Source organism: Plasmodium gallinaceum (genome assembly GCF_900005855.1).
Source record: "Plasmodium gallinaceum strain 8A genome assembly, contig: PGAL8A_v1_87, whole genome shotgun sequence".
Classification (NCBI taxonomy): Eukaryota; Apicomplexa; class Aconoidasida; order Haemosporida; family Plasmodiidae; genus Plasmodium; species Plasmodium gallinaceum.
This window is the reverse complement of record NW_021628251.1, coordinates 1,433,559-1,458,696: the sequence shown is the minus strand read 5'-3', so window position 1 is coordinate 1,458,696 and position 25,138 is coordinate 1,433,559. Positions and strand designations below refer to the sequence as shown.

Sequence of the window (25,138 nt, the reverse complement as noted above, 5' to 3'; positions counted from 1 at the left end):
AAATTAATTGAAAATTAATTGAAAATTAATTGAAAATTAATTGAAAATTAAAATAAAAATCTTTTTATTTATATTGCAAGTTTTTTTTCATATATATAAAAAAAAAAAAAAAAAAAAAAAAAAAAAATCGAAATTACACAAGGTTTTTTCAAAATAAAATAAAAAATACAAAACTAGTAATTTTAAATCATGTTTGTTACTACTATTATACAAAATGTTATTATTTAAAAAAATAAAGTTATTTGTAACTTTTTTTTTTTTTTTTTCCAATCTTATTAATAGTATATATAAATTAACTTTTTAATCATCTTTTTTCCAAATGTTTTAAATATCTTGTTAGAATTTTAAGACTATAAAAAAAAAAAAAATAAAGAAAAAAAAAAATTGTAAATATTAAAATGTAGACATTTTTTGTAACTTTCTTTTTATTATAAAAGATATAAAACAAATTATTTTTCTTACTTGGTATTATTAGATGGTATATTAAAAGAGGATATTTTTCTGATATCATCTTTTTTTAAAAAACGAAATAACTTAATAAGTATCCCTTTAATGTTGCAATATTTGTGAATATAATCTAAAGCAATTATAAAAATAATATTTTTACACATATCATCTGAATTCATTCCTTTCAATATTTTAAAAATATTATTTATAACAAATGTATTTTCTTTATTATATTTCAGTAGACTCAAACAGATGTATATTAGGTTTTCTTTAATAGATAAACTTTCGCTTGAATTTGTTCTAATATAAATATAAGAACAAATGTAATTTATATATTGAGCTATAAAAAGGAAGTTTCTTATATTACTTATGGTATTATTTATATTATCTTGTAAATTATAATTCATAATACTAGAAAACTTCTTATCAAAATTATTATTAATATTTTCATCTACATTTGCTGAAAGTGTATTATCAAAATTGTTATTTACATTGATGTGCAAGATGTTTGAATCGTTATTTTCATTGATATTTAAACTATTTATATTAAATTCATTTTCATTAAAAAGATTATAAAGTAATAGGTTTATATCGTAACTTGAGCTATTAAGTACATGATGTTTACAAAAATTGCTATCTTTCATATTTGATTTATTTTCATTTTTATTTGATTTAAAAATTTTCCTTTTTTCTGTGAATCTTAATGCACATATAATGGCGTTAATATATATATTTATGTTTTTTATAATACGTTGACTATAGTTAAAAATTAATTCTAGTATATTTATTGGAAGAATTCTATTACTACTATTAAAAAATATAAATTGAAAGTGGGTGTATATATGAATGATAAGCAAAATTAATTTTTTTTTGTATACTTCAGATTTTTCACTGTTTAAATATATATAGTACATAAATGTATCTAAAAAAAATTTATCATAGATATTTAATATTATCGTATATTTACTAATATCATTTAAAATATGTTCATTTATATAATAACGTTTCTTGATATAATTAAAACCAATTTCAGTTTTTTTTTCATATACAGAAATTAATTTCATATTTTCTTTAATATTATCCATAAGATTCATTAATTTTATATTATTATCCTGTTTGTTGTAATAAAAAACGAAATTGTAAAATAATTTATTATATATATGCAAAAAGTTTATAATTATATAATTTTCTTCATATAACTGTGAAAACAATTTATTCACAAAAATAATTTGTTTTTCAAAAAATATGGAACAGGTATTATATAATATAGTTATTATGTTATTAGAATTTAAATAGTTAATTTTTTTTATTAAAACAGTAATCATTTCCTCATTGATACTGTTGATAATATCTAAGCATTCACTTATCACTTTTAAATTATTATTCTCCATTTCTGATTCATTATTAAAAAAATCCTCACATTTCCTTATTAAATTATTTGCATCTAAACTATCTGTTGTCTCTTCTTTTTTTTTCTCAATATTAATTTCATTTATTAATTTATCATACTCATCATAATTTATACTTGAAAATTCTTCTATATAATAATTTTGAATAGAAAATGAGTTTTTTTTTTTTTTGTTTTTTTTAAAATCTTTGGCTAAAATTCTATTTATAGATATATATAAGTATATTAAATATTTTATATTCATATTTTCAAAATTCTTGTCTTTCAAAATTAATAAAAAATCTTGAAAAAATTCACTTTTACTTTTTATAAAATACCTGAACATATTATATATTTCCGAAGTGTCATAGCTTTCTATGTTTTCTATTATTTTTTTAAATAAATAATGTAACATATCTTTATTGCATATTTTTAATATACTTCTAAATATTTTTAAATGTATTTTATTATATTTTAACAACTCCTCATTTATTATATATTGAAATATAATTTTGTCTACATATGATATGTATTTTTTACGTTTATATAAATTTTCATAAATATCAAATAAATAATTATTTATAATTATAAATTCTTCACTTTTATTTTTTGAAATTGAAGGTGCTATGAGTTTATTTATACAATTTACGGGCATTTCTTTGAAAATTTGATTATTATTAAGACAACTATCTTTTTTTTTTTCTTCTAACGAATCTTTATTTGATGTTTCATTTTTTTCATTAAAGTAACTATATCTTTTTATATTTATATATTCTTCTTTTATTAATTCATAAAAATAGTGATTTAAATAATTTATAATTTGTTGAAATTTCTTGGATGAAAAATCAAAATTATGTATGCAACTGAAAAGATAATATTTGTTCAATGAACTTAAAAACTTATAATCGTCTTTTACATTATTACACATTAATATTACTAATTCCTTATCTATCATGTTAATTTTAGATAGTAAATAAGTATAAGAAAAATACAAATCAGTATTTATGTTAATATTATTATTTTTGAGGAAATTTGTAATTACCCTAGTGATATCCAATTTTCTTTTATCATCAACTTTTAAATTGCATTCAATTAGTAACTTAAAAATTACTAATAAATGTTTTAGCCAAATGTATTTAATATCATTTATATTTATATCTTTATAAAAATTGACATAATAATCGTTTGAACTATTAATACATGAATTTTCAGTTTCTCTTTTATTTTTACTTTCAATCGATTTTCGACTTAATATATTTTTATAGACTATGTTTTTATGAGTAATTCTATTGACGTTATTCAATTTTTCATTTTCATTAATCACTTCATTAATTAATTTAACATCATTTTTGTCTTTATTTTGTTTATGACACTCTTTTTTTTCTATATTTATAAGTTCCTCATTTATAGAAAAAAAGTTTGAATTTTTTTTTTTTCTATAAAATAACTTAACATATTCTTTTAATACATTAATTGAAATTTTGTTGTAATATCTCCATTTGATATGTAAATTGTTTATTGAATCGCGAAATATGTGACTTTTATCTTCTAATTTATATAAATTATTATTGATATAATCTATATATTCATTTCTATATATGCAATTACTTTTCTTGTTTGTATCAAATATTATAAGATTTAATATATAATTAATTTTATTATTTATTTCCTTTTCTAAAATTATATAAGATAATTTATGAGTATTTATATTTAATTTTTCTATAGGAAATGTTTTGAATTTCATGTTATAATAATTCAGTTTAATTTTTTCTCTTTTTTTTTTTTTTTTTAAGGGATAAAATTTTAAAGATTTTTTATTTTTTATAATTAAAATATTTTTGTAATTTTTAACTTTTCTTCATCTTTTTATCAAAATAGTATTATTCATTTTTATTTATTGACTAAATATATATATATATATATAAATGTTTTTATCAATTTATACTTCATTATTACATGAAGCATATAGTTAATCACAATCTATGTTGAATATGTTGGAAAAAATAAGTAAACTTATATAAAAATTTTTAAAATTTAAAAAAATAAAAATAAAATATTAAAGCTAAATATATAAAATAAATAACATTCATTATAATAAACTAGAATAACCTCTATAGTGATTAGTTTATTAAAGATTACAAAAAAAAAAAAAAAAAAAAAAAAAAATTCAAATTATCAAACCTACTTTTAAAAATTTTTAAAAAAATATATATTGTTTTTGTTCTTTATTTTCTTATAAATTTAAAACAAAATAAAAAAACTTAATAAGCAAATATACATACTTTATAAAAAATCAAATAAAAAATAATCAAATATTTATACTTTCGAATATTATGAATGTTAAAAAATAAAAATCAAATCTTAAAAAAATTAAAAAAAAAAAAAAAAAATTTTACCATATTTTTTTATAATATTGTCAACTCCTTAATTAAAATTAAAAATTTACTGTTTTTGTTTTTTAAAATAATATGAAATTAACAGTAATTAATTTTAAACTTAAAATAATTTTTTAAGAAATTTAAATAACTTTTCTATATTTAAAAAATTTTCGTCAAAGTGATTTATAAATAAGTATATTTTACATTTTTATCTTTCATGTTTTTTCCTTATGTTCCTTTATATGTTGATAATATTTTTTTAGGAGTAATTTTTTAGCTTCCTTACTATATGGTAATTTAAGGATTTTCTCTTTTAAAATATTTAAATCTGGAACTTCAATTAACATTTTATAGAAATAGTTATTTATCAAATCTTCATATGATATTCCTTTATTAGATGGAAATGGATACTTGATACTATTATTTTTTTTACTTCTAGAATTATCTTTATTTTGTATCTCTTTGTTATTTTTAGTATATTGTTCATTTTTTAAAGAACAACTTTTTCCACTACATCTGTTTGTCAATTTTTTTTCATTATTTTTTTTTGTATTTCGTAAATTTTTTCCATTTAATGAATTAGCATTTTTTTTATTATACGAAAAATATTTATTTGCATTATTATAATTTTTGTTATTCATATTTGTTAATTTTGGATTAGCAATCTTTTTATTCGTTTCTTTATTGGACTTAAAATTAACTGGTATATTTCTTAAATGAGAAGGTTCTTTTAAGTTATTGTAATCAAATTGGCGAACCATTCTATCAAGCTCCTCTTTCGAAAATATAGTAAAGTTGTTATCTTCATTCGTTAAATTTTTATAAGTCATTTTAACATTTTCAATATTTTGTGAACTTGGAATTTTTTTTTCATTTTTCTTATCATTTTCAATCATTTTAATTAATTTCAAAATTTTTTGTTTTTTATAATAATCTGAATTATTACTAATTTTATCGTTTGAATTTACATTATTTTTCTGTACATTTTTTTCGTTTTTTGATATTCCCAAATTTTTATTATTTTCTTTCAAATATTTTATTAATTCCTCTTTTTTATCATATGCAGAAGTATAAATATAATTATTACCAATTAATTGTGGTGCTGGGTGATTGTAGTTTACTGGTATTCCTTGATATGAGTGTTCTATTTGTTTGTATGAATCGTAATAATCATCCTCCTTATCTTCTTCTTTATTTTCCATCTTTTTTTGCTTTAAGTAATCAATAGCTTTGGGATCATAACTAATATGATAATTTCCATAAGATTCTAAATATTTCTTAAGTTGTTCATTATATAAACCAGATGTTTCATTTATTGATATATCTTTTTCATCACTTGGGTAAGGAGAAAGATCAAAAAAGCTATCATCAGGTGAAGCTAACATTTCTAATTCTTCATCGGTTAAATCATCATAAGTTAATTTCCCTTCTTCAATTAACTTTTTAAGAGCTTCAATGTTTATTTTGCTATTTTCTTCATTTTCATCATTATCTTCATTATTTTCTATCTTTTTTTGATTTTTATTTAAAGTGCTGTATTTATTGATAACATTATCTATATGTTCATCATCCGTTCCAAAATGTTCCTTTAATTCATTTTTTAAATTACTTATACTATATGAATCCGTGTTATTATCTTCATCATCTTCATCATCTTCATCATCTTCTCCTAAATTCTTATGGTTATCCATTTCTCTGAAATTTGAATTGTCTTTTTCTTCTAAGTCCAAATCAGAATTTTCATTATCTTCCATGTCATATGTATCCAATTGATATTTAGTATTATCTCCATAAAAATTATTAATATTATTGAGAGATGATGATATTAATTTTTCTTCACTCGTTCCATAGTTATCATCATTAAAATTAAAATTTCTCTTATTACTGTTACCATCTTCATTGAATAAGTTTTCTTGTTCATCTATGTATGTTTCTTCTTCATCTGAATTATCAGATAGTGTTGTTGCATCATCGTTATCTTCTTCTGGAGTTTTATTCATACTATTTAAAATGTCACCAAATGTGTTAAGTTTATCTTCAAAAGAAACTTGATTTTTATTTGAATTAGATACATAATAATTATTATTATTGCCTTCATTATTCTTTTTACTAGTTATATCATTTTTGGTTTTTAAATCATCAAATGTTGAATTTATTGGTAAATTTGCCATAAACTGTTTAAATGCATCATTTTGTAAGTAATTGCTATTGTTTAACATTTTATTATTTTTAATATTTTCTTTTAATTTATCAACATTAAAACCAACATTTTTTAATGTATCTTCTAATTTATTCTTTATATCATTTAATTTTTTTAAATTTTCTGCATTTAATGAAGAATCTTCATTATTTTTTTTGACAAATGGATTATCTTCATTTTTGTAAATGTCCTCATTACTATCTCCTGAGTAATTAGTATCATTATCACTATCATCATCATAATCAACATCATCATCATCGTCATCATTTCTTAAATTACCTTTATTTTTATTTACATCAATATTCTCCTCATTTCCTTTCTTTTCTTCTACATCAAAATTTTTCTTATCAATTGCATTAACCATGTCTTTAAAAATGTTACCAAATATATTATTTTTATTATCAAAATTATTACCTACACTATTTCCTAAAGAATTTAAAAAAGATTGAAAAGCATCATCATTCAATATTTTCTGAAGATTGCTTCCACCTAAATTTCCTGGAAAAAATCCATTCAAACCTAAAATACTATCTTGTAATGGATTATCCTCAAAATTTAAATTTACATTGTCATCATCACCTAAATAATTATCCCTTCTATCATCATTTACATCATCATTATTCACAGAATCCATACCAGAAGATGACTCACCATATTTTTGTTCTTCATCTTCACCTCCTCTTGAACTACTGTCATCATCTGGTAAACCATGGTTAATCTTTCTTATTACGCTGTTATCATCTTTTTGTTCATTTGATTGTTGTGAAGAATCATCACTTTTTTGTTCTATATCTTCATTATCATCTTCACTAATATCATCTTCATTATTATTATCTATATTACAAGATTTGTTACATACTGGTTTTTGATTCAAATTTTTATTTTTGTTTTTTGCAATAACGCAATTATAATGAATTAATATATAAATGAAAAAAAAAATTAAAATTAATGACCTCATGTTAATTACAATTTTTATATTACAAATTAAAAAAAAAAAAAAAAAAAAAAAAAAAAAAAAAAAAAAAAAAAAAAAGCTAAAAAAATATTAAAAATCTACAAGTATTATATATTGTTCTTTATGATAATTTTGTTTACCTAATATATTTAACACATACAAAAAAGTTTTATAATAAAATCTATTAAAAAAAAATTCTACTACTTAAAGAAGTAAGATATATCATACTATAATAAATGTTGTAACATTAATTATATATATAAATAATCATTTTATTAATATATATTTTCTATATAAAAATAAATGTTATCATGTTATTGAAATATGTAACAAAATATATGTAATAATTATGTTTATTCATTATAATGAAATTTATATAAAAAAAAAAATATTACTGTAATCAATTCTGTGTTTTAAAAATATATATTCTTATATATACAAAATATTTGTTGTATTATATATTTTGATAAATTAATTATAATTCTTTTTTATTCTTGTATTTTTTGAAGTACGGTTAATTGAAATATTAATCTAAAAGAAAAAAAAAGAAAGAGTAAAATGAAAAGTAAATGTAGGTCAATAATTTAAAAATAAAATTGTATAATAATAAAAATATAAGGAAATATTATATCCAAAAAAAAAAAAGAAAATTAATATTAATAATATCAAATACTTTAAATAAAACTCACAAAATTAAAAGTATTAAAAATTTTATCATTAGGTTGAAAAAAAAAAAAAAAAAAAAAAAAAAAAAACGACAACATATATAGTGTGTTTTAAACTTATCAAATGAACAACAGCTGTTTAAAAAATTAATTCATAAATATATTTAAGCACTATGTTTAATCTTTTTTTTTTTTTTTTTTTAAGATAAAGAACGATAATTTAACAATGTAATTATAAATACTCTAGAAATATAAACAATTAAAAATTGCATGTAACAGTGGCGAGTTAATGAATCAAAAAGAATTAAACAAAAAAAAAAAAAAAAAATTTAAGCATAAAAATAAATTTTTTCTTCATTACTTTTATACATGTCATTTCTTAAATTACTAAAGAAATATTTATAATAAGTAATAATATGAAATTTTACAGCCATTATTAATTCTTTTTTTTTTTTACAATTTTATATAAAGCTATATAATATTTATATCAATTTTTTTTTTCTTTTCTATAAAAAAAAATATTATTATTTCTATTTTTTTTTTTTTTTTTTTTTTTTAGCACTTAAGCATGCAAGCAAAAGATTACTATATTTTATTTAAAAAAGCTCATTGAAAGGAAAATGCTAAATAAAAATATTTAATATAATAATCATTAAAAAATAAAATATTAAAAAAATATATATTTTTTATTATTTTTGAATTTTATTATTTTTTTTTTTATTTCCTTTTTTTTTTTTTTTTTTCTTGAGATCCATATAGATTCCATAATTATTAGGTACTTCATAAAATGATTAAAATATTTTTATATTTTAAAAATATATATTAATAGAAAAAAAAAAAAAAAAAAAAGAAAAAGGCATTTCTATTCTTTACTTATTAGTCTATTCAAATAGGATTGTAATAGTAGAAAAATAATTATAAATAGTAAAACAGCTATTCCTTTTTCTTATTAGTTCATAAAATAAAAGGAATAAAAAAATTAAAGTAATTATTTAGTTGGTATTTATATTAGTTAAAGTATTTTTTTGTGCTTAAAAAAAATTTCTATTTATATCAAAGGAGAATAAAACAAAACATAAATGGTAAATTTGTTATAAATAAAAAGGCTAAAATAAATAATAAATTAAATCAAACAATTCATTAAAACATATATATACACAAATATAAAAAGTAAAAATACTATTAAGTGTAATAAGAAATTTATAAATGTAATAAGATTTACCCTGAGATTATAAGAACTTTTGGGGAATTAAATTAATGTTATATTTTTTTTTATTATAATTATAATATACCAAATATATATTCTATAAAATTTTATTACGTTATGTTTTTTACATATATTAAGATGAAATCAAAATCTTATAAAAATAAAAAGAGAAATTTTTATTTAATTCGTATATATTTGTTCTGGTAAATATTGTTTCTTAACAGAAATATGTGAATTAATCATAGTGCAAAAATAAGATAATTTTTATAATAAATAAATAGAAAATTTTTATATTTCTATCTTTTTAAAAAATTTAAATTCTCTTTCATTTCGTATTGAAATTAAGATTTTGCAAAGTAATAATTCTTAAACTATTAGTTTAATTAATTAAAACTACAAACAAAAATTAAAAGGCTTATATATATATATATATATATATATATATATAATCTTATATGAATATAATATTAAAGGAAAGATAACAATGAAATAAAGTAAAAAGGTATAACTTATTTTTATAATTAAAATTTTTTTTTTGTAAGAAATTTACTATTATTCATATGTATACAACTAAAGATATATTTTAAAAAAATGAATATTGGCATAACTTAATAGATATAAAAATCTTAAAAACATAATTAAAAGTATATTTTTTTAATTTTATTTTATATTTTTTAGTTTTTATTATTCTACATCAATCTACAACTTAGAAAATTATTGAGTGATATTTGTGATCTTATTATTATAAATTTACTTTAGTTATAATTATTTATTTAAAAAAAATTGTTTATACATTTTCCTTGAATTTAAGGAATTATATTGTCCTCTTTTTTTTTAAATAGTTTTAATTAAAAATGTAATTATAACGAATTTTGCAAAACTTTGTTTTATTTTTTTTTTTTTTTTTATATATAATATAATAATATCTAAAAATAGGTTATTCGCAATATTATGTTAGTATATAGAAATGTGTATTCAAGTATGAAAAAAAAAAAAAAAAAATTTATAGAAGTGATAATTTATAACTTAAAATAATTAACTTTCTATTTATTTTTCTTTATCTTTTTTATTTTTCCTTTCACTTATTTATATTTAGTTTTATTAATACTTTTTCATACCTACTGCTTTAATAATTTATACATTTGTATGGATAATAAAAAGCAATTTATTTATTCCTGTAAATTAGCAATTTAGTTTATTATCATAGTGTTAAAATTTATAACTATCTCTTTATTAAATTTATTTTTTTCTTATTATTTTCTATTGATTGATATAGGTTTGCACCTAGTGCATCATAAAAAAAAATTACATAAATTAACCATTTTATAATTAAAAAGGAAAAAGATATATATATAATTATATAAATAATTAATAATATTTTATTTTTTTTTCGTTTCAATAAATTAACATTGATAACATTGAAATTAGAAAATTTATTGAAAGAAAATAAAAAAAAAATATTCAAGTTACATAAATTTTAAAAAATAAAATAAATAACATTAAAGACATTTTTAATTCTAAAGCTTGTTTAAAAAAATATAAACAATTAACATTTATATTTTGTCTATAAAGAACTTTAAAAATAGATATATTACAAAATAAAAAAATTTGATTTTGTAATCAAAAAGTGCAAATTTATATCTAGAATTGTTCTATATATTTTTAAGTAAAAATTTTTTATTATTAATATAGAAATAGAAAAATATTTTTAATAAGATACTTAATTTTAATGTTTTTAAAAAAAAAAAAAAAATTTATATACTAAATTTATTTTTATATATTTACTAAAAGTTGAACATATATAAATATATATATATATATTTTTTACATTTACATATTTATATGCTTATTCATCACTATACTTATCTTTACATGGATGAAGAATGTAAAGAAAAAAAAAAAAAAAAAAAAAAAAATTATGATAATAAATATTCAATTAATAATTATAAATAAATAAATAGTTTTAATTTAAAAAGTAGTTATATAAATAGTCATATAAATTATTATATAAAAAATATATGCAAATCGGATATGAAAGACAAAAAAAAAAGTATATATTTTTATAAAGATAGACAAAAGGAAAGCTTTGAAACAAGATCTGAAGATAATAATTTAAATATATATGAAAAAAGAAAAGAATGTGAATATGATTCCCATTATGAAAATACAGATATAGAGAATGTTATTAAAAGAAAAAGCACATGTGATAATAATTCTAAGAATTCGAAAAGTTCCTTTTTTTATGAAATAGAAAATTCAGAAAAAAGTCAAAACGATTACTCAAGTATTTATGAAAAAGAAAAAAAAAGTTGTTCACGAAAATCTTTTTATTCTATCTATGACTATACTGATGAAAATAATGATAGTGATTATAAAATTATAAAAAAAAATAAAAAAAATAATTTAACTTACAAAGAAAGTTGTAAGTCATGTTACAACGATAAAATGATAAAAAGTGTGTATGATAATAATTATTATATGCATATTTATGATAATGATAATATGAATAGTAATAATCTGCTAGTGAAAAGCAGTAATAAAAATAATAACAAATATAGAAATAAAAATAAATACTTCAATAGAAAAAAAAAAGTTAAAAAAGATCTTATAAATAAAATAGATGAATTAGTTAAATATTATAAAATTTATAATATGAAAGGAAAGTATCATTATGTAGGAATAACTACCATTCTGAAAAAATATATATATGTTATAAAAAATAATAATATTTTATTTTTTAAAAAAAAGTTAAATAACAAAAAAATTCTTTTAATTAATAAAATTAAAAAAAGATATAATAACTGCAACACATTTTATTTTATACAAAAAAAATATTTATATAATATTGAAGGTAGACAAAAAAAAAATAAATGTTTCTTCTATAGATACTTATATTTTTGCAAACTAAAAAAAAAATTGCAAAATTATTATAAACAGAGAAAAATAAAAAGAGAAAAAAATTTTAAAAATTTAATGAAATTCATAAATAGTCAAATAAAAAAAAAATATTTTTTCAATAAATATATAGATTGTAGATTGAAAGATGAATTTGATAAAAACAAAAACATAATTAATCAGAAATGCAATCCTGATGAAAATATTATAAAAAAATATCTTATGTACTGTTTTCAAAATAATATACACAATTTTAGAGAATCATTAGATAATGAAGAGAATTATAAGAAATTCAGTAAATATAAAAAAATTTTTATTCAAAATTTCAAAAATTATACAAATTATAAAAAAGAAAAACAAAACGAAAAAAAAAAAAATGATATAACAGAAAAGAATAAAAAATATTTTAGTATTGAAACTAAAATGAAAAATATGTTTAGAGAAAAAAAAAATAATAAAAAAAATGAAGAAGAATTTGATATATGTCTAGATTGCAGACAACTATATGTGAATTATGTAAAAGATTCAAACAATTATAATAAATTTAAAAATGGCATATTATTAAGTGATATAAATATAATTAAAAAACTGATTTTATCAAGAAAAGAAAAAAATGAAAATTATACTGACAATAATAAGGTTAACAACAATAATAAAAATACTTTTAGTTGCAAAAATAATATGAATGAAAAAAAAAATAAGATATATGATAACATAAAAAAAAAAAATAACTGTAGAAACAGAAGTATTACAAAAAATTGTAACAATAATAAAAATAATATTGAAAAAATTAATCATGAAAATAATAATAATGCTAATATCAATATTAATACTGATAATGATAAAAATATAGATAATAATGATAGTAAAAATATTAATGACAATAATGAAAAATTAATTAATGAAAATAATAAAATTATTAAAAGTAACAATAATAAAAGTATTATTAACATTAGCATAGAAGATATTAATGCTACTACTATTGAAAATAAAAATAAGAATAATATTGGTGTAAATAATTACAATATTGAAAATATAAATTCTAATAATGTTGAAGAGATTAATAATAGTAGTAATGAAAAGATAAATAGTGATAAAAATGAAAACATGAATAATAATAGTGATAGAAATGCATACAATGAAAATAAAGAAAATGTTAGCATAAATTATATTAAAAATAATAATAATGATAGCTCAAATGAGAAAGAATATCTTAATATGAACAAAAGTAAGAAATATATTAATTTAGAAAAATCATTAAAAAATGAAATGATAAATGAAGTAGATAATTTTTCAATAAATGACGAAATAGATAAGACTCTTAATTGCGAAAAATGTGATTCAACATATGAAAATGAAGAAAAAAATAATCAAAAAGATATTTGTAATACTATCAATTATGAGATAGAAATACAGACAAAAATGGAAAAGGAATTAAAAAAAAATTTAGAAGAAATTGTTAGAAATTATATTAATAATGATGTTGTTAATCAAGATGTTGAATTTAATAAAATAGAACAAAAAACTATAAAAGAAAAAAATCATACAGAAAAAGATATGCATATTGAAAAAAGTAGAAAAACAATTTTGAATAATAATTCTTTTTCTTTGTATACTCATGAAGAAAATTTAGATAAGAATTTTAAAGTAGAATCTATTAGTAATTTTTTTCATTCATTTCAAAATATAAATAGTAAATATATCAATTTAGAATTAAGAAAAAGAAAGAAAAAGAAGAAAGTTAAAAAGAAAAATAAGTATGAACTAGAAATAAAAAATTTAGTTGGAGAAAAAGAAAATAATGAAATTTGTAGCAGTGATTTTAAAGTATCAAAAGATTTACATAATTTTTATTCCCATCTTCATAAGAAAATTCTTAATGAGTTTAAAGAAAGATGCTTAAAAAAAATGAAAAAAATATTTAATAAAAAATGTAAAGAAATTGAAAAAGATATTTCAGAAAATCTAAGGACAGTAGTAAATACATTTAATAGTTTAGGTAATATTAATAATAATGATATACACATATGTAAAAAAAAAAAAAAAAAAAATTTAAATAGTGAAATAAAAATAGATTGTGAAGATAAAAAATTAACTAATAATAAAGTAAATACTCAAATATTTAATGACAAAAATAATTTCATTAACACCACTGATCATAGTAATTTTTATAACAATGAAACTAGAAGTGATAACAATAATATCCAACATAGTAATAGTATATATATTGATAATGATTTCATTCAAAATAATTCAATTACTTATATTAACAACACTAGTAGCATGGAAAATATTTTCAAAAGTAACTCCGATATTAGTAATAGATATGCTGAACATACTAGCTGTAACGAAATTTATAAGAAACAACAAAATGAAAAAATCAATATTACAAATTTACTTAATATAAATAAAAAGAATATTTATAAAAAACAAAATTCTCTTAATTCAAAGAAAAATTATGGAAATGAAAAGGGTGATGTACTATTGAACATTTTACGTAATAAAAGTTTAAATGACTTAAACAAAAATTTTATATTTAAAAATTTAAATTGCAAGAAATTTTGTAAATCTATAAAAAATGATTTGAACAATAATATAAATGTATTAAAATATTTAAATATTGTAAAACAAAAAAATGTTGGTGATAATATTCTTAAAAAAATAAATAATACTGCTAACCATTACAACCCATTGAATAATAGAATAAGTGATAAAAATTATATAAATGAATTTTTCCAATATATAAAAGATAAAAGTATTACTAATAAGAAATTACCTAATTCAACAAATGAAACAAAAAAATCATCAAATGAAATGATAAAAACTGAAAGAAAAAAAAAAAAAAAAAAAAATTTATTTAAGAAATTTGAATTATTTAAAAAAAAAGATATAATAAAAGTAAATAGACAAAAAATTAATAAAAAAATACATTCTATTAGCTTATATAATAAAATTAAAAGACAATTAATTGAAAAGAAATTAAACGATGTCATTTTTTCAAAGCATAATAACAATTTAAATAGTTCCAAGAAATGTGAAATAATTAATGACATGAAGTTACATTTAAATAATAAAATTAATAATGAAATAAGTAATAATATAAAAAAGGCACCTGTATATATATACAGAATAAAACATAAGAATAAGTATATCCCTATTAAAAATTATAAATATTCCTTTTTATTTGTAAGAAAACCAATTTATATTCCATTAATAAAATATAAATATATTCCCTATTATTATTATGATAATAGAAATAGTAATACAGGATATATTTTGAATAACCCATTTGAAATTAAAAAAATACATAACTTGAATGATCGTAAAGGAAAAAATGGGAATCATAGTTGTAATTATATAAGTAATAATAACCACAAAATTAATTATGATAATAATATTACTAATAATGTGAACAAAAAAATGAATATCGTCAATAAGGGATTTAATTGTAAGAACACATATAATAATATAAATGATTATTATACTAGCATAGATGAAGCACATAATATACACAATAATAATCATAGCAATTTTAATGATACTTATAAAAATTTATGTAAAAATGAACATTTATGTGTTAATAAAAAATATGCATGGAAGAACATAGACAGAAAAATTTATGCAAAAGGAAAGATATATATAAATAAGAATAACCATATAATAAATAAATACAACAAAACATATAAATACCATATAATACGTATAAGTAATAGGATGAAAAATATTCGTTATAACTTTTTTATTTATAATATATTTAAACATCTTTACAAATTAAGTAAATATAGGAATCATAAAGGAGTAGATTTAGGAGAAATATCATATTTGAAATTTAATGTAAATAATAATGAAAAATGGAAAAATGAGAAATTTAATAATTTTAATATTCATTATAAAATAAAGAAAAATAGCAGTTCTTTAATAAACTACAATTTAAATGATAATAATGATAAAATGAAATATTTATTTGATAAAAATCCAAATAATTTTAATTTTTTCGAAATTGTTCAAAATAAAAAAAAAGTAATTGATGGAAATAATACAAATGTAAATGGTATAAAAAGTTATGATAATATTTCTGCTTTTTACTTAAAAAAAAATTCATATAAAGACACTATTTTAAAAAAAAAAAAAAAAGATTTTGACACATTTAATTATAATATAAAAAATGTTCCAAAAGATAATAAAAACAACATAAAATTGCATCTTAATAATTATTATAAAATAAATGAAGATATGTTACCATATTCAAACAAAAATAAAACTTGTTCAAAAAATTGCATATTAAGATATACATATAGTGCATATAATAATATGAATAATATATATAATACAAAATTATATCAAATTAATAAAAATAATTTAACAAGATGCCAACTTAAAGTAAAAAAAATTTATTTTAGTCAAACAAATCAAACAACTCAAATAAAAGATAATTATTTAGGAAATACTTCATTAAATAACACACTAAAAGACAATTATTTTTATAATATAAATAACACCAATTTAACAAATGCAACACTAAAAAATAAGAACATTGAAAGCTTTCATATATGTTCAATTAATTCTTTAAAAAACAAACATATCAAAAATACAAAATACAAACATAATATAGAAAATATATGTATATATAAAGATTTTTAAAAAATATACTGCTTTTTTTATTTCCTTTTTTTTTTTTTTTTTTTTTTTTTTTTTTTTATTTTTTTACGTAACTTCAAAATGACATTGTAATAGATAAACCTATATAAAAATAAAATACATATATAAATGAACTTCCTTTTTAATTTTTTTTTTTTTTTTTTTTTTTTTTTTTTCTTTTAATTATTTACGTAACTTCAAAATGACATTGTAATAGATAAACCTATATAAAAATAAAATACATATATAAATGAACTTCCTTTTTAATTTTTTTTTTTTTTTTTTTTTTTTTTTTTTAANACATAATATAGAAAATATATGTATATATAAAGATTTTTAAAAAATATACTTCCTTTTTAATTTCCTTTTTTTTTTTTTTTTTTTTTTTTTTTTTAACTTAAAATTTTTTTTTAAAAAGAAAAGTTTTAAGTTTTGAATATACCTGATCATTCTTATGCATCATAAAACATTTTTGCGGACAAGGGATAACTATGCTCATATTATTTTCTTCATTATGTCTATAAACACCAATTATTATTGATCCCTTTTTAAGATACCTCTGAAAATAAAACAAAATAAATGTATAATGGAATATAACTTATAAATATTTTTGTTCAACTGATTGTACTTGAAAAATAAAGAAAAAGTTTCTACAGTGGTATTTGGGATTAATTTTTTTTAGTAATAACTCAGTTTTTATTTTTTTTTTTTTATCAGCATATGTTCCTTTGATAAAAGCTTCAAGTATATAAATATTTAATGAAGATTCTTTAATTGGGAATGTATATCCAATTAAATGATAAATTAATTCATCAATAAATATACTAGCAGATGTGAAATGTAAAAAATATAAATAAAAAAAATAATTATCAACAAAAATATGTTCAATTTTTTTGTAGATATTTTCTACAAGTAAATTTCCATAATTAAAAAATTGCGTTTGCTTTTTATGCTTTTCTAGAGATAATAAATATTGTGAATTGCTTTTATTTATATTATTAGATATATTTTTTAATAAGTTATTATTTTTATAAACATCATTATTTAAATATTGAACTGATAAAGTGTTGTTTAATTCTATTAGTAAATATAAATCCTTTTTTTTTCTTTTTTCTTTTATTTGTTTTGTATTATGTATTTCCTCTTTTTTTCTGTAACTACCTTTATTAGAAAAGTATAATTTATTTTTTAAGTAATCATTATATGCAAAGGATTCGTTATTTTTTTTTATACAATAACTTACAAAAGAGTTGTTAACATTTCTCCTCATAAAAATATTTTGAATATTATTATAAATAATTATTAAGTTATTATCATTATTTTCACAGATATATTCAAAAAAATTTATACTCTTTCTTTGTTCATTGTAGGATATTATGTTTTGATGAGAATCTAACTTTAAGTAATTCTTAAAAATTATGCATTTCTGACATTCTAATATTCCTGAAACTATTAAATTAAACAAAATCAAAGGAGATTTTTGTATATAACATATATTATATTTATACTTTGATAATGTATTATTATATATGTAAGAAGGAATTTGGTCACTTAATATAATTATATTATGTTTTTTTCTTCTAAATAATATTTTTAGAAATGTATTTAATGATTCAGGCCAATAAATTAATATAATGAAATCTGTATTTTTATATTTTCTTTTTTGTTTTTTTTTTACATTCTTGTTATAAGAGAAACTATTTTTATTCCAAATAAAGAAAATTTCTTTATTAAAAAGACTTTTTTTTTTCAATATTCCTTGGGTACCTTTTTTTTTTTCGTTTATTATATTTCTTTTAGTTTTGTAACAATTTACTGCTTTTTTTTCATCTTCACTTTTATAATAATGTACTTTTTTCTTCTTATTCATAAAACCTTTATCATTACAAATAAATTTACTATATTTTCTGTTTTCCTTATTAGAAGATATTCCATCTGATGCAGAATTTAATTTATTTATATTATTACGAGAACAATTATTTTCATTTTTTAAATTAAAAATCTCGTAAGCTTGCAAATAGTTATCTACTCTATATATATTTAAAACAGGGTTAAAATATATATTTTCATTTTTCAATTTATTAAATTCATGATTATTATTATTGCTATTATTTTCTTCATTTTCATGGAAAACTTTATTATTATTTTTTTTCTTAATTTTTACACAATCTATCTTATTTAACCAATCTAGTTCAATTTTTTTATTTTTTGAAATCTCATGTAATATGTTAAAATCATCACTTAATATAATAAACTCTATATTATCTGAAGTATAATAAAAATTGATTGGATTTAATTTTATTTCATCAAATTCATCTATTATTCCTATTACAAAAGCATTATAATTTAAGTACATATATTGAACAATTGTAATAAAATGAATATTAAAAAAAAAGGATGGTAATTTAACTTTATAAATGTTATATCTTATACCTTTTATATAATTTAAATAGTTATTATAAGAATTAAAATATGAATAATCATCATCTTCATGAAATGAAAAATTTTTATTTAAAGACTTTTTTGTTTTTTTTTTAATAAATAAAGGAAAAATTTTAATTTTTTTTCTTTTTTTATGAGTTAATAACATTTTTTGAATACTCTTATTACTTTTTTTTTTTTTTTTTGCAGAAAATTTGTCTTTTTTTTTTCTTTGCTTATTTTTTGTATTCGTTAAATCATTTTCATAATTTCTTAGAATATTAAATTTATAAACATTATTATTATTATTAATATTATTATTATTATTATTATTATTATTATTATTATTATTATTATTATTATTATTATTATTATTATTTCTATGAGTAGTTACAGTTGTATTAACTTTTGAAGATGAGGATTTTTTCTTTTTGTTGCAATTCTGTTCACGAAAAAAATGCTTTGAATGAAAATTTTGTAAATATCTTAAGTTAAAGTAGTTTTTTTTTTTCTTATACTGTTTTTTGTGAGAACTTTTTTTAGAACTTTTCTTTAGTTGATCAAAAACATGATTTAATACATATGAATGCTTAAATTCTAATTTTTGAGGAATGTTGATAAAAAATAATAATACTAATAAAAACATTCCATGACAATTGTCTATAGTTTTTGCAAATAATTTCATTTTTAAATTATTTAAACATATTATATGTTTACTATTCCTTTTTAATAAAATGTTATTGTTATACATATTATTCAGAAAAACAGAAACATTTTTGCTAAAGGTTCCTAATGAAGATATTTCATTGTATCTTTTTAATGTTTCCATATCATTGCTAATATTATGATGAGTATTAATAATATTATTGCATATAAAAACACCACTACTATATGATATAATTTTTTTGATTTTTATAGGTAATGGTTTATTTAAATCATATAAACATAAGCTTACTTGACATACACTTTTTTTGTTTAATAGACGAATTATATTTACGTAAAATTTTATAGGTAAACTAGTTAAAATAATAATTTCATCAAGATTATTATAATTAGACTGTAATTCACTTATAATCACAAATAAAGCTATCGGTTTAATATGTCCTATTATAACAAAATAATTTGAACTAATATGAGGCATTTTTCCATATATTTTTTTTTCCTCTACAATATAATTTTTCAGGTATCTAATTTTATAATGTATATATGTAAAAGTCACAAATATATAAAAAACATGAGCAAATTTTCCTTTATGTGAAAAAGGAAAACACGTTCCTTTTCCTAATGCAGCTGTTGTTACTGTTTGCATTCCAGAAAAAACATAATCATATAATTCATATTTACCTTTGCATGGTTGTTCAATTAAAAAATTTATACATGCATAGGTGTAAATCATAACAAATATTTGGATTGATAATTTAATCAAAGGAAAGTTTAATTTATTGTAATTATTAAATTCACCAAATAAATATTCTATTCTGAGAAAATTAAGAAATCGGAAAGGACAAGATAAATAGAGCCAATTAAATTTTTTGTATTTTATTTTGGTTGAAAAAGAAACAACTATATAAAAAATGGGAGTATTCATTAAATTTAATAAAAACCAAAAATTTAATATATGATTAGCTGAAAAAAAAAGAAATAATTTTATACACATATCATATAAAATTAAATATTGTAAATATCCTTCTATTTTGTTATATATTTTTGGTATATTGTCTGTATTCCAATTAAACATACCTCTGTCTAATTCATCATTATTTCTATGTAAAAATTTATGAACATTTAACCAAACAATATTTAATAATAAGGTTATAATAATGTCTGCAATTAAAAAAGAGGTATTTTTACAAAACTTTCTACATACTAATTTTGCATTTATTATAAATTTAAAAAAGTAATTACTCCATTTTGAGAAATTGGGATCTTTTAAAATTTGCTTATTTCTATCATAAAAGCTATCTAATTTATAGCAGTTTATATTTGAATATGTGTTTATGTAATAACTAGATTTTTTTTTGTTCATTCCCTTATTTTTGCATAATATATTTTTAAAATTAAAACATATGTTTCTTTTTTTATTTATAAAATGAATATCTTCTTCTAAACTTTTATCACTGTTCCCCTCAAAATATATCTCATTATATAGAGAATGTTCGATCGTTCTATATATGTATTCTTTCTCATTAAATATTTTATAATTGTTCCTATAATTATCTCTACTATATTTTAATAATTCATCCTCCTTTTTTTTCTCTCTTTTCTTTGAATTTTTCAATTCTATATAATTTTTAATACTATCTTTTATTTTTATGGTCTTTCTTTGTTCATTAAAAAAAGTTTTTTCAAATTTCTCTGAACTATCTATGATATATTTTTTGTATTTCCCACTTTTTCTTAATATATAGTTATTTATATTATTTTTGTTATTCTTTAATTTCTTTTGTTTAATTTGCAAAATATCATTATATTTATTTATATCAATGTCTTTTTTATAATTTTCATCATTTACATAATAGTTTTTTTCTCTTCTTTTTTTAAAACTTTCTTTTTGAATAAATTCTTGATTTATATACAAAAAACAAGTATCAATGATATCATCAATTTTTAAACTACTTTCATTAACTTTTCCTTTAGAATTTAAAGATTCATTCAAAGAATTTGCATATATCTTTCTTTTTCTTATTTTATAAAACAAAAAATAATTAATTGAATTAGCAATATCTGGTAAAACTGCTAATGTATATGAGGTTATATAAATAATAATAAGTAAAAGAAAACTCAAATAACGAATAGAATCTTCATACACAGTCATAAAATCAAAGAAAAAGTAACATATACCTATAAAAATTATTATAAAAATTACTCTTTCAAATACAATGCGTGTTCGTGTCATATTGAAATTTTAACTCTAAAAATGTAGGAAAAAAAAAAAAAAAAAAAAAAATAAATAATATGCTAAAGTATAATTAATATTCATAATTAAAATAATATAATAAGAAAACTAAAAAGGAAATTTTAGGAAAAAACAACAAAAAAAAAAAAAAAAATAAAATAAATTGAAATATTTAAAAATATGATACAAAAAAAAGTTGGAAAAAAAAAATAAAGCACTAAAAAAATAATTTAGTTATGATAAATTATATTGAATTATGTAAAATTATATAAGAAGATAATATATGCTCGTAAAAAAATTTTCTTTTATATTTTCCATACATTATTCCCACTTATAAGAAGTTTCATAGAAAAAATTCAACTTTACTTATTTTAATTCATTTAAAGAGTTTTTAAATTAAGAATATTTATTTAATTTTTTTTTTTTAATTTTAAATTAATGAAATTATTTGAAGAGAAAATATCCAAAATCTCTTTTAGATCATATATAATTATAAAAAAATATAAAAATTATAACAAAAAATATTTAAATAATTATATAAATTTCTCATCTTAAATTTTTTTATTAGTCATATTTATATAATATATTATTCTTATAAGTATTAATTCAAATAAAATTCTCTTTCAATTATTTTTTATAATTATATAATTAACATAATATTGCCATTAGAAATACGTTATTTATTTCATAATATAAATTGTTAAATTATTTTATTCGTATATGTTTCACATTTTTGTTATTATAAAAAAAAAAATTGCTTATATATATTTATATATATGTGTATAGGTATTTATATTAACACTATTTTTGAAATCACTTTTTATGTATATATATTTTTTTTTTTTTTTTACACATTTTTATTAAATTTTTAGAATTCATAAGTAAACAGAACATTTATATATATATATATATATACATACTGAAATTATCACTGAAATTTTCTTAAATAGAAAATTATTTAAATATAAAAATATATTTTTTATATATAAAAAAAAAAAAAAAAAAAAAAATTGCAAAACCTTTTATATATATATATATAAAAAGAAGCCAGATTTTTTATATATAATAAATAAAATAATAAACACATTTTTGAATTATAGAGAAAATAAATGATTTATTTAATAAATGATAAATAAATTAATTGTTTAAAAAGTGAAATAAATGATTAATAAATTGTACAGTTGAAATATAAGAAAATGCAAAAAAATAAAATCAGTAAAGCTATATATACATAAAAATAATTTTTTTTTTTTTTTTTTTTTTTTTTTTCTAATAACATTTAAATAGAAGAATAAATACATTAATTATACTTTTGTTATATTTAATTTAAATAATGATTTAGTAATATTTTTGTAGATTCATTAAAATTATAAGATACATTTGATTTTTTTTTTGTTCTAACATCATGAAAGTAGTTTCGGATTTCTTTAGCTAAAACTTTTCCTAATTCCACTCCCCATTGATCAAAACTGTTTATGTTTAATAAAAATCCTTCTGCAACAATTCTACATTCATATAATGATAAAAGTAATCCACATGTATAAAAGTTCAATTCGTCAAATAATAATAAAGTGGAAGGTCTATTTCCTTTAAAAACTTTATGACTTAATAATTCAGAAGATAATTTGTTTTGGTTTTTCTCGTTTTCTTCCTTTACTTGTTCTAATGTTTTTCCAATAGCTAAAGCATCAGCTTGCGCAAAAAAGTTTGTCATTAATTCGTCGTGATTACTAACTATTTCATTATCAAAATGAACAGGAAATTGTGATTGCTTAAATCCTATCAATTCAGCAGGTACTACCTGTCCTTGATGAATTAATTGATAAAAGCTATGTTGCCCGTTTGTACCTGGCTCTCCGAAATATACTTGACATGTGTTATAATCAATTAAACGATTATTCCTATCTACACATTTTCCATTACTTTCCATTGCTAGCTGCTGAATATGAGTTGCGAATTTTAACAAATTTTGAAAGTAAGGTAATACAGCAATACTTTTATAATCAAAAAATTGGCTATTATAAAAACTTGTTAATGCCATTAACACTGGGATATTTTCTTTTATATCAGTATTTAAAAAATGTTCATCTAAATCATGACAACCATCTAGAAATTGTCTCATATTTTTATATCCAAATGCAATAGATAAAGGCAATATACCAACTGAACTAGTAACTGAAAATCTTCCTCCTACCCAATCCCAAAATTCAAAAACGTTATTTCTTGAAATACCAAATTCATCTGTTAATTTTAAATTTGTACTTACAGCAACCAAATGTTTACTTAAACTTTCATTATCTTTTATTTTCAAACTTAACCAATTTTTAATTGATCTAGCATTTAACATGGTTTCAGCAGTTGTAAATGTTTTAGAAATAATTATGACTAATGTTTCTGTTTGATCTAAGTTATATGTTGCTCTATTTATGTCATTAGGATCTACATTAGCTAAAAATCTAACATTAAATACTTCGTTATAATTGTTATTAAAATTATTAATTGAACTTTTATTTTTATTTATTATGTTATTGTTATAATAAAATCTTAATGCCTCATATACAAATTCTGTACCTAAATAAGATCCTCCTATACCTATGCATATTATATTTTTAAATTTGGTGTTGTTACATGTTTTTATATTTCCATTTCTTATATTGTCAGAATATTCTTCAATTTTTTTCAATACATTATGTACATCCTCTAATACATTCTTATTATCGATTAAAATTTTATGAGAACTTATTTTTTCTTTTGGTATTCTTAAAGCAGTATGCAAAACACTTCTATTTTCGGTAACATTTACTTTATCACCTTTAAATGTACTTTGGATTTTCTCTTTTAATTTTATTTCTTCTGCATATTCAATCAATTTGTTTAATGTTTTCTGATTATATCTTTGACGAGATAAATCTACGAAAAAATTTTTAAATTTTCTAATGAGAAATTCAGATCTTTCTTTATCCTTTAAATAATCTTTTAAATTTTTTTTTTTTTCTTCTTTGCTTAATTCTATTAACTCTTTATAACTTTTCAAAGAAGTTATCTCCAT

General features: G+C 17.5%; 5 protein-coding genes across 5 annotated transcripts; 1 reads left to right on the top strand and 4 right to left on the bottom strand.

The window, feature by feature from the left end:
- Positions 1-304: 304 nt before the first annotated feature.
- Positions 305-3,578, bottom strand: PGAL8A_00307900 (conserved Plasmodium protein, unknown function; the record flags this gene model as incomplete). The annotated part of the gene is made up of 2 exons (XM_028672086.1): positions 305-350; positions 463-3,578. 2 exons carry the CDS (start codon positions 3,576-3,578, stop codon positions 305-307), a joined length of 3,162 nt encoding a protein of 1,053 aa, XP_028528675.1.
- An 849-nt stretch (positions 3,579-4,427) lies between these two features.
- PTEX150 (translocon component PTEX150, putative) lies at positions 4,428-7,370 on the bottom strand (the record flags this gene model as incomplete). The annotated part of the gene is made up of 1 exon (XM_028672085.1): positions 4,428-7,370. The coding sequence occupies one exon, from the start codon at positions 7,368-7,370 to the stop codon at positions 4,428-4,430; it is 2,943 nt and encodes a 980-aa protein (XP_028528674.1).
- A 3,900-nt stretch (positions 7,371-11,270) lies between these two features.
- PGAL8A_00307700 (conserved Plasmodium protein, unknown function) lies at positions 11,271-16,775 on the top strand (the record flags this gene model as incomplete). Its single annotated transcript, XM_028672084.1, has 1 exon — positions 11,271-16,775. The coding sequence occupies one exon, from the start codon at positions 11,271-11,273 to the stop codon at positions 16,773-16,775; it is 5,505 nt and encodes a 1,834-aa protein (XP_028528673.1).
- A 184-nt stretch (positions 16,776-16,959) lies between these two features.
- On the bottom strand, positions 16,960-22,089 carry PGAL8A_00307600 (conserved Plasmodium membrane protein, unknown function; the record flags this gene model as incomplete). The annotated part of the gene is made up of 3 exons (XM_028672083.1): positions 16,960-16,995; positions 17,215-17,331; positions 17,401-22,089. 3 exons carry the CDS (start codon positions 22,087-22,089, stop codon positions 16,960-16,962), a joined length of 4,842 nt encoding a protein of 1,613 aa, XP_028528672.1.
- Positions 22,090-23,410: 1,321 nt separating this feature from the next.
- On the bottom strand, positions 23,411-25,138 carry PGAL8A_00307500 (glucose-6-phosphate isomerase, putative; the record flags this gene model as incomplete). The annotated part of the gene is made up of 1 exon (XM_028672082.1): positions 23,411-25,138. The coding sequence occupies one exon, from the start codon at positions 25,136-25,138 to the stop codon at positions 23,411-23,413; it is 1,728 nt and encodes a 575-aa protein (XP_028528671.1).